Genomic DNA, 11,742 nt, shown 5'->3' with positions numbered 1-11,742 from the left:
CCTAGTGTTAATATTGAAACAGCTCTGTATTCCTCGGAGATTTTGTCAACCTAATCTTACTTGGGTCTCTTTCTCAGTCCTTTGATCAACCTGATGCACTAGATATGATTTTTTTATCCCTGTTTACAGATAGGAAAACTGAACTGTACACATGTGCCCCAACTGGAATAGGAATCTATTTATCTGTTTATCTGTTCTGTATATTGTGCTTACCTGAAAATTTTGGTTTAAACAGAAAGAAGATGGCAAGAAAAGGTTTGAAAACCACTCACCTGCACCATGCCAAAAATAAATACACAGCTAGATTCCCTTGAGGTGTATCATTTCTGTTTTTAGTGGGAAGTCATTTAAATTCATTGAAAACACAAAGTTTCTACAATGCAGTTAGGTTCTAAAATATTCTTTAGGGCTTACCCATTTTTGAAATATGTTTTCACTGCTCACGTTTAAGTTGTTTTGATTCAAACAAAATTTAAAATGTATTTGTCTTGGGTTAAAAACTTTGAAAATAAATCTCAGGGACGTATAAATTCTCCATGTGTTTAAGTGGCGCATAATGAATGTTATATAAAAAAAAAATGATGTATGTGCAGTGGTGAGAATGACTTGTCATGGTTTTACAGCTTAAATTATAAGAACTAATTGTTTGAGGGCAATATAATAACATTAAGAATACGTAATATTTTGCAAATGGAAACTTACTGAATGTCAACTGAAAAATGAACTCATAAATGCAATATATATTTGGTTTTATTTAGGCATATACATTTGTATTAAAATATGTGTAGTAGAACATATCATTATGCTTATCCAGTAATAGCTATTAAATGACCATGTTCTATTTTTTAAAATATATATATTTTTTAATTTCGGGGTATATTATTTATTTATTTATTCATTCAATCATTGATTTAAGTAATCTCTGAATTCAGTGTGGGACTTGAATGCACAACTCCGAGATCAAGAGTTGCATCCTTTACGGACTGAGCCAGCCAGGTGCCCCAACTATGTTCTATGTTTAGTTGATGCTAGAGTTTTCTTTATAAATAGTGTAGTAATAGAATTTGTTGGGGGACAAGGGATCATCTGAGAGTCAGCTAACAGGAGAGAACGCTAATCTACAATATAATACTTAAGTTTCATTAGGGGAAAATGATTTGGTTTCTCTTTCTTGAATAAAATATCCTTTCTGTGAGCAAGGAGACATCTAATCTTGATTACTTAATATGATTTGAGAACTTCCTTTTAGGGTGCTATCTTGTGTTGACATTTTGCACTTCTCAAATAAAATGTGGATAAACATGGGAGAAAGGAAGGTCAAAGGCTTACAAAAACTAGCTTGTAAATGTTTATCTCAAATACTGCCTTGAACTTTTTAGTAAAAATGAGCAATAAATATAGAAGTGTTACTTTAATGATTCAGTAGTATTTATTTAGTTTGGTGTTAATATAGCATATAAGTTAATCACCATATTACTACCTCTATATTCACCATTTTACAAAAAGGGGAAGATAAAGCTATATTTATAAGAATATAATGTGTAGTTTTAATTTTTTAGTATGGTAGGAAAGTTTTTTTTTTTTCCTCAGAGTTTTCTAGGGTATCTGATTTCCTTCTTCGGACAGTTGCAGTAACAAGATATTCCTATAAACCAGCTTTATACATTTTAAGCAAAAAGATGCAAGAAAGGAAAAGAAGTGTCCATAAAGTAATCAAACCATAGCTTTATCATTAGGAATATAGGTTTATTATTTAAAGTAATGGGTCAGTTGGTAAGTGATTAGGTGATTTAAGTAAAATCAGATCTGGGAGGAGAATGAAAAGAAAATGCAAAAGGAAACATTGAAGTATTATTCATTTGTTACCCAAGATTAAAAAAAAAAAACAGGGAGTTAGGGATGAAATTGGTGAAAATTATTTGAGAGACACAAACAGGGTGGCACATGAATATCTAGGATTGGGCACAAAGTGTGCTGATAGAGATATGTAAGGATAACTATTGTATTTTTTCCTTAAGTCTTTGAAATTTTTCCTAAATTAAAATTGTAAAATTTATCCATCTAAGCTAGTATAGCACGAAGTATTTTTATTTCATTTTTATTTCTGTTATTCCAAGTAACAATTTGGTACTGAAAAGGGTAGTTTCTTTTGTTTTAAAACATTTCCTGGAATCTGTGTGTGAATAGACATGTGCATGCTTACATACATATTTGGATGATCAAAAATATGTGTAATTTATTATCCAAAGTTCAAACAAAAAAATAAAGCCAGCTATTACTCATATACACTAACTAAGCTTTATCCTATTATCTAGCTTTGGGATTGATGGATTTTATTCATAAAAATGTATGGTTATTTGACAAGAGTAGTATTAAAAATGAAATACCATCTGTGTCCCTGTCTACTTCCTCAGCAAACGTTGTTGGGTAGCTGTTCCAGGAATAAACTCCGAGGGCTCTTTGATTGCCACAGTTTTACCTTCCCCCTGGATTCTTGGTGGTACACTGGTCCACTAACACACCAATATAGTGTTTGGCACTACAGTAAATTTACAATCAGTGGTTTCTGTTACTATTTCAGACCATATCATACTCCTAGACAGTGAACAGAAGAAACAAATCCAATGCCTCTGGGGAAAACTGAGGTTGAGACATACATACACATAGATACACACACACAAACTAGAAGATTAAAAATAGGTTAAACACTTAGATAAACAAAAAGCAGAAATTGAACAGTCTGCTCTAAGTATATCCATCTATATACAGCAGTGTGCATGTAGCGTGAATCTGATTAAAGAACTTCCTCCAATTAATTTGCTCTCATACGTAGTTTTTCCTGTTGTTTCGGAAATGTAATCAAACTGCACTTTTAAGGAAGACAAAGGAAACGTATCAATTCATTTTTTCCTAAAATTCTCTTTGGGGAACGGCAACCGGAAGTGTTTGTGATTGGTCATGCTTGTGTACACAAAGCCACCACTTGGGCTCTTTTTGAACATAAAGGATGGACCACAAAGGACCATACTTCCCACTGGTTAAGCACTAGACCAAGTCGTCCTCGGAAATAAGTGAGCATAGATACAGTGGCACTAACAAATGCCTTTTGTCTGCTAGGCAGCAGCACCATGGATTGCATCGTGTTAGGCTTCATCAGCTACCTAATGCATTGTAACTTGGGAGATAAGATAAATCAAACAGATGACACTATATTAGATTTGAAAAATGAGAACTCTTCCAAAGCAATTGCAAAGTGTATATATTTCAGTGCCGTTGACTTCAGGAGGTTATTGAAGTCAAAAGTCTTTGCAACAAAACCAGTCTTTCAAGAGCTGGGTAACAAGTAAGCAGAGTCATGCTTATTTCTTCCAAAGAAAACTACCTAGGGAAAAGTGGAATTCTGTATGTTTGTTTTACATAGCTGTTGGGTTTAAACTCATTTTTTTGGTATATCACCAGCTTAGGTGTCTGCCTTTTTTTATATATCACAGGTACAAATGTGTATTAAGCAAGAGAGATATATTTTCCATCTATTGCTAAAAAATTCTGAGTGCAAGTTCCTACAGCTATTTGAAATAGATTTCTTATATTGGTGACTCTGTATCACTAGATGATTATTTACCAGTTGTTAACCTAAATTTAGAAATTTATTAAACCAAGTCATAAAATTCCTTTCTAACATTCTGAAACTTCTGTATTTTTATTTATTACATGGAATTTCATAAATTTAACTTAGGAATTGAGTAATGGAAAACAGTGTTGTAATGCATTCCCCTTTCTTTTATAGCCCACTGTGTGTGAACGAGAGCTTTGTGTATTTGCTTTTCAAACCCTGGGAGTAATGAATGAAGCTGCTGATGAGATAGCAACCGGAGCTCAGGTAGTAACACGCAATACTAACTGTTCCTTATTCTGATTTGAAAATCTTTCTCTGATCCACTAGTTACGTTCAGTCTTTGGGACAAATCTTTGATAGTTTGACGTGAGATTAAAAAACAAGCCGGCATTTGATTTTGTTTAAATAGATAGAAACTGAATTTTGCTATCTTTATCCAGTGAGTGTTTTGTCATTCTGCCATTGCCAAGGGAAGAAATTAAACCACCATTCTGTTGTTTGAAAAATAATTGCGATTCTTTCATGGTGAAACTGAAATATCAAAACGCACGTGTATTTTGTAAAATTTATTTGTAAAGTTTTGGTACCATAAAATTGAATCCAATTTATTCTTGAAAGTTAGGTGGAAAGATAAAGAGCAGAACATACAAGAAGAAAGCATCCAGTTTTTTACTATAGCAGTGTTTACGACATAGGAAGGCAAATTAAAAAAAATGAAACAACTTAGAAGTTGAGGAGCATTCCATGTTTCCAGAAGGGATAAATATAATTTCCTAATAAAGTTGTAAGGAAAAAAAATCAGAGAAAACATTAAAAATATGAATGTTAATTAAGGGAGGTTAGACCGACCACATACAAAAGCATATTATGCGATCTCATATAAAAAAAAAGACAATACTGGCAAAGAATAGAATGTCAAATAATCCCCGAAATGGATCTAGCTATAAGTATACTTAATATACTTTAAAGGAGGCATCGTGTCAAGTTGTAAAATAAAAATGATTTAGTAACTGGGAACAAATGGCCTCCAACTTGAGGTGGGGGGAATCAGGTTAGCTCTTTATACTGTTGGGAAAAACAAATTCCCAGTGGCCTAAAGAGTTTTGTTTGAAAATACTGTACACAAACTAGAGGAGAGTAAAACTAAGCATGCAGAATGTAGATAGTGCATCAGGTTCATGCATTTATTCAGTTTCAAGAAAGCATAAAGGAAAACACCAGCAGACTTGAGTCCATACGTATTTTACGTTTTTTACTTGAAAGAATAGTGAACATTAAGAGCTAACTAGGAAGAAGTTTATTTTCCCTCAAACATAAAAAACATGAAGGTCATAATAGTTTAATAGAGGAAATGAACACATGATTCACAAATATGGACCCATAGTTAGTAAAGAAACATAGGAAAATATCCAGCTGTATTTGAAATCAACAGGAAAGTAAATGTGAAAAGGAATTACCAATCTGTCATTTTTAAAATTTGCAAAGATGAGTGGGAAAAAAATGATCACATAACAGACATTCTGTCAACAAGTATTGAATGCCTGCTATGTAACAGGCATTTCACCAGATGGAGATACAGCAGTTAATACAGATAGCACAGGCCTCGTGAAGTTACGTACATTCTGTTACCCTAATTATTTCACTGATGAACTAAACTGAGATATATCCACCTGAAGAAATATTAAGGAAAACAGTTGTGATGTAAAGAGTTATAAATGAGAAATAATACAAACAGTATAACACTGATCCTATGTCATGTGGCAAAAAAGATTCCATGGTTAAATTTCAGATATATAGCTTGATATTACCCCTGCACCCAATATGTCCATATTTGTATATTAAAGGCTCTCAGAATCCCTGAAACTAAAACAATGAGTAGCCAGTACCTTAAGGGCTTCTCGAATGTGACTGACCTAGGTGGGTCTTTTTCTTTCCTTTCCTTTTGTTTTTGTCTGAAAGTTTTTCTTATCAACTGGAACTAATAATTGCTTAAAGAAAAGGTACTTTAATATATGCTATTTATATCTAGGTCAAAATGATTAAGCTTTACACATGTGTGTGTGAATATACATACATGTATTTTACATGAATAGGTGTGTGTGTGTGTGTGTATAATAGGTATAGGTATATGTATGTATGTATAAACAATTCTTTGGTAAAATTAATATTTGTGCATTTTAGTGGGTGTAAATTGTCCCTCAGACAGTTTGAAACGGGAAGGAATTAAAGCCTGGAAATAAGAAATAATTGATTAGAAAGAAAACTAACATCATGCTAACAAGTAGACTAGGTTGATAGAATATCGGATTAGGTGCCTCCCCTCCCCTTATTATAGATACATCTCAAAAAATAATGTTTGTTAAAGAGAGATTAATTTTGGATTATACAATTATAGTTACAAAACACAATTACTCGACCATATCAATTTAGTGATTCTACTCCAAAGTGGAATATTCTTTTCACTACACTAAGGCAAGTATCCAGTATTCTGGTTATAATTCTAAAGATGAAGTGGAAACTGATTTCCTTTCTAGACAGAAAGAAACGATATCTCAGTAGTGCTGGTCCATCGGTTGACTCCTACATTTTAAGTGGTTTTGTGAGGCTGTAAGAACATTCCTTAGGGGGACACTGAAGGAGGCCACCCTTGAACGAGGGTGTCTCAGCAGCTAGGATTCCAAGCACTAAAATACTGTTTCAACAAAAACAGCTCCACTTTTTTTGTGTTGGGCTCTCACATAAGATTAAAATAAAAAAGGAATCAATATTGAAATGTTTGAAGGCCATTGATCTTCAATTTTCAATTCACTTCAAATTTCAGAATACATTATACATCTCTAGGCCACTCCTGTACATGCCTTTCTTGCTCACTTGGACTTGAACTTTCTCATTTGCACATCCTTCTAGGCCTTCTTTACCTGCAAGGGAGAGTGCATAGTCTTGCTCTATCAGCGGGGTTATATGTGATGGCCTTTGGAAGCATGTGATTCTGTAAACCCACAGATGTTTGTTCACTCAACAAATGTCATAATTCCCATTGTTCGAATTCTGTATTTCTCTATCTTAAGTATCTTAGCCTCCAGATTGCCTCTTCAATTATATTATTCGGGCTAAGAGGAAAGATGTGTGTAACCTGCTGGCCATGCCACTCACTATATGTGCTAAGGTCTTATTAAGAATCTTTCATTTTTGATGCTGGGAGTGGGGAAATACATGATTTGTGGTAAAAGAAATCATAGTCATTTGTTAGTTTTTATTGTTTCAAGTAGATACTTTACTCCATTGAAAAATTAACACATGCAGATGAGTTCAAATCCAAACAGTGTTATACAAACTTTCCTTGTTCAAAAATTCTAAATGCTAACTTCTGTAACAGATAAATAATAAAATTACAGTGGTTTAGGATGATAGACATTTTTATTTCTCGCTCACACTGCTGTCCAATTAGAATGTTTGTTAGGCAGCTTTCTGTGAGATGATTGATGGAACTGGACCATTTCCATTGTGAGGCTCAGCTGTCTAAAGTACCTGTCGGATAGTGGAGGCGGAGAAGAAAATGGAAAGGTGCACCTGTTGCTTCATCAGCTCCACCCCTTCCCACTGCCAGTCTATTGGTTAAAGCTAGTCACACAGCCTTACCTGGATGAAAGGGGCGGAAATGTCCCACTCAGAGCAACTACCTCCAGTTGATAGCTCCAGACCCAGGAAGCCAGGAGCAGGAGGCTTTGGTAGACTGCATGTGATTTTGTTATGGTAGTTATACTATCTCTTTGAAGTTAGCTTAGGACATCTATTAACAGAAATAATTCTAATTAAATTCTCTACTCCTACATCTATTATTTCGTTAGAATTTGCTTGACTCCACTGGTGAAATTATTGGCAAAAGAATGCATATAATTTTTGGTGGTTTTGATTGTTTTGAAGATTTCAGGACAAGCTGTTTAATAAATATTTGAAAGAAGGAACATTGTTCAGGTTATTGTTATTGTATGCGTTTGATCTTTATACTTGTGGTAAAAAACACATAACAAAATTTACTATCATAACCCTTTTTAAGCATGCAGTTCAGTAGTGTTAAGTATATTCAACTTGTTGTGAAACAGATTTCCATAATGTATTCATCTTGCAGAACTTGAAACTATATCCATTAAACAATTGTCCTTATGTAACCCCTTCCTCCAGCTCTGGTAACCACCATTCTGCTTTCTGTTTCTATGAATTTGACTACTTTAAATACCTCATAAGTGGATCTCACAGTATTTGTCCTTTTGGAACTGGTTTATTATCTTAGCATAATGTCCTCAAGGTTCATCCATGTTATAGCATGTGACAGAATTTTCTTCTTTTAGGCTGAATAATATTTCCTATATGCATATACCACATTTTGTTTATACATTCAATTGTCAATAGACATTTTGGTTGCTTCCATCTCTTGGCTATTATGAATAATGCTGCTGTGAACATGCATATGCAAATGTGTTTAAAACCCTTCTTCTTCGAATTATTTCAGATATATATCCAGATATGGGATTGTCGCTTCCAGCAGGATTGTATAGAAGTTCTATTAATAACTTCTTGAAGGGCCTGCATACTGCTTTCCATGGTGGCTATACCATTTTATAATTCCATGGACAGTGCACAAAGGCTCCAAATTCTTCATTAACTTGTTTAGTAACACTTGTTATTTTCTGAGTTTGTTTGTTTGATTGATAGTAGCCATCCTCATGGTTGTGAAGTGGTATCTCATGGTTTTGATTTGCATTTCTCTGATGAGGGGCAGTATTGAGCATCTGTATCTTCTTTAATGAAATGTCTATCTGGGTTTTTTTTTTTTTTTCTATTTCTAATTTATGTGATTTCTTGTTGAGTTGTAGGAACTCTTTATATATTCTGGATATTAATCCCCTTTCAGATATCTTATTTGCAAATATTTTCTCCTGTCCTATGCCTTTTCACTCTACTGATTGTGTCCTTTGATGCATCAAAGGTTTTAAGTTAGATGTAGACCCACTTGTCTATATTTGCTTTTGTTATATGTGCTTTGTTGTCAATCCAAGAAATCTATGCCAAGTCCAATGTCATGAAGCTTATCTCCTATGTTTCCTTGTAGGAATTTTATAGTTTAAGGTCTTATGTTTAGGTCTTTATTACATTTTGGGTTAATTTTTATGTATGGTACAAGGGTCCAACTCTAGTTTTTTGCCTTTGGATATCCAGTTTTCCCAGCATCATTTGTAGAAAAAACTATTCTTTTCCATTGAGTAGTCTTAATACCCTTGTCAAAGATCATTTGACCTTATATGCAAAGGGCATATACTTTTCTAAAGCTTCCGTTGTAGACTGTGACACATAATTCTTAAAAAGTTTTATAAGACAGTACCAATTCCCTCCCCACTGCCAGAGTTTCAGAAGAAGCTATTTTATTTTACTGATTTTTTTTTCAGGAGTTTTTATTTGTATTTTTCTTTTATTGGGAGGCTGGATAATGCTGAAAACAATTTGTATCTGGATTAAAGTGCATCTCTCTGGGGTAGAAGGAATGTGTGTGGGGGTGTGGAAGACAAAAAGGATTTTGTTATGTCTTTATTATATCTATTGCTTGGAAATCATGTATACACATAGTATGTATAACACATACACATAGTATGTATGTAACATAGTATGTTAAAGACATACTAACAGATTCAGTCCTGCTGTTCTCTGAGTGAGTTTTGTGGGTATGTATGTCTGTGTGCTTCAAGAATTGTTACTTACAGATCATATGCCCAATGGAATGGTTTGAGAGTTGCTAATTATTTTAGGTCCGTGGCATTTCTGGATGCTGTGATTGGGTGCATGTGTTTTGTGAGTATACACACAACAGAGTGAGCCCTATTATTAGGTCACAGTGCTCCTTTCATTAACCACAAGAATCAAAATTTGTTTTACTCTTATTGTGCATTCTTAAAATGCCTGTTTAAAAATTTGCTAGAAATATTTTTTTCTAGAAAGATTAAGCCCATTGCTTTCCTGATGATGTCCCTATCTTCACACTACAGATATGTCTGTTCTGGTACGCTCTCTCCATTTAGACAGTGTGTGTTTTCTTAATTCAGTGGCCAGAAGCATATTGCTTTGGGGACTGGAGAGGGAGCCTTGCCCTTAACTGTTAAATAATACTGCCACTTAGTAAATTGTGTAAACAGGCCACAGGAGAACATAGGAAGAAAACCATCATATTTAGCATACCAAAGTCATTAATGGCCTTCGGCAAAGAGCTGGAAGAAGTAAGATGATGTTAGGAGCTTCTCTGTTCTTAGAGCACGTCAGACTCGTTTCCTGCCTTTGCAGTTCCCATCACCTGGAATGGTTTCTCCCCAGAGTTATGTCTCCCTCTCTGTCTTTGTTCTAGTCTCTGTTGAAACATCACCGCCTTCCTAGCCACTCTGAAACGGCACCCTCTATTGCCTTAGTCTCTAATGCCTGCTTAATTTTTACAGCATTCAACATGACCAGAAATGTATTTAAACGTGTATTTGTTTAACTGATTTTGTTTATTATGCATCTTCTCTATTAGAGTGTAAATTCCACGAGAGAAAGGACCTGTCTGCCTTGTATGTAGAGCCTAGAACAATGTTAGAGCATAGAATGTGTTCGTGACGAAGCGATATTAGGATGTAATTGGAAGCAACTAATTTTATTTTATTTTTTAAATGATTTTTTATTTACTTTGAGAGAGAAGGTGAGAGAGAGCAGGGGAGAGGCAGAGAGAGAGGGAGAGAGAGATTTCCAAGCTGACAGCGCAGAGCCCATTGTGGGGCTCTGTCCCACAAACCATGAGATGATAACCTGAGCCGAAATCAGTTGAGTGCTTAACTGACTGAGCCACCCAGGCACTCCAACGCATGTTAATTATTTTCAGTTAGTGGTCAAGTTTGTTCAAACTTGGTCTGAAGCCATAAATTACATATCTGAGAAATTGATAGCAGTGCTGAGGCTTTTCTGATTAACTTAGGCTAAGTACCATGCCAGGAAGAAACAATGGCAGAGCACTTGATGAAACCCAAAGGATGGTAACTATCTTATGTATGTATTTCAAGGTGGTAGATCTACTAGTGTCCATGTGTAGGTCTGCATTGGAATCTCCTAGAAAAGTTGTCATTTTCGAGCCATATCCTTCTGTGGTAGATCCTAACGATCCTCAGATGCTGGCCTTCAACCCTAGGGTGAGTACTGAACCCTCCAGAGCCCATCCTGTTTCCAGTAACAGCAGCTGAGATTCTAATCTCATTAGCTTTCCTGTTTCTATCTAAATCCCTCCCTTGGCAAGCACATCCCTGACCTGCTGTGGACTCTGGATCCATTTAGTAAATATGGTTCTTCTTCCACAAACTTGGTTTCCTGCCTCCTTCAGTCTTTCCCATATCCTGTTACGTTCCCTGTCCTTCCATCTTTTAAATCATTTTTTAGAACTTTTGACTTTACGAACCTTCACCCATTTCATCCTCTCAAATTGTGATCTTTACACATCCCATCTGCATGGAAGGCAGGTAAATAGCTATAATAAACTGGCTGATATGATTACTTTAATTTCATTGTATATTTTTTGAGATTCTAGCTTAATGTAACCTCATTTTAAGGGTCATGGGTAAAAGGACCAACTTCTGTTTTTAGTTTGTATTTTTATTTCCTTATCCCTTGCCTTCCCCTGCACCCCCCTTTCTTCCCCAGTTATACGAAGGTTAGTGGAAGTTTAATTCATGTGATCAACTAACATTTCTTGAGAAAACAATTTCATAAATATTCGTGGCGATTAGACGGAATCCTTCTAAAATAGCAAAATCTTCAAATTGCATGAAAGCTAAAATCGCCTTAGTTTCTATCATTGTACATTTTGAAATCATTTGCCAGAAACAATGGCTATAAAAAATGTCCTTGGAGAAGCTTTCCTTCCTTCATAAGTGACAACAGTACACATAGTTAAAATGTGCTTGAAGATGAATCATCAGTTAAGTGTGTAGCGTCATTTATACACCTGCTAGTCAGACTCTTTTGGTAATAATCTTTCAATCAAAAATATATAAAAACAAAATGATATTGTAATGTTTAATGTGGATTTTGGATTTTAGAAGGATTCTATGCTTACT

General features: G+C 34.8%; 1 protein-coding gene across 1 annotated transcript in view; it reads left to right on the top strand.

The window, feature by feature from the left end:
• PARP8 (poly(ADP-ribose) polymerase family member 8) overlaps positions 1-11,742 on the top strand; it is a 169,267-nt gene that overhangs the window by 136,441 nt on the left and 21,084 nt on the right. Inside the window, exons 16-17 of the mRNA XM_077752887.1 lie at positions 3,788-3,880; positions 10,696-10,821. Of these exons, the coding sequence (XP_077609013.1) occupies positions 3,788-3,880; positions 10,696-10,821 (219 nt within the window). The remainder of the gene's footprint in view (positions 1-3,787; positions 3,881-10,695; positions 10,822-11,742) is intronic.

Source organism: Crocuta crocuta, unplaced genomic scaffold (assembly GCF_008692635.1).
Source record: "Crocuta crocuta isolate KB4526 unplaced genomic scaffold, BGI_CrCroc_1.0 scaffold409, whole genome shotgun sequence".
Lineage (NCBI taxonomy): Eukaryota > Metazoa > Chordata > Mammalia > Carnivora > Hyaenidae > Crocuta > Crocuta crocuta.
The sequence above is the reverse complement of the archived record's forward strand: the minus strand, read 5'-3'. Positions and strand labels throughout refer to the sequence as shown.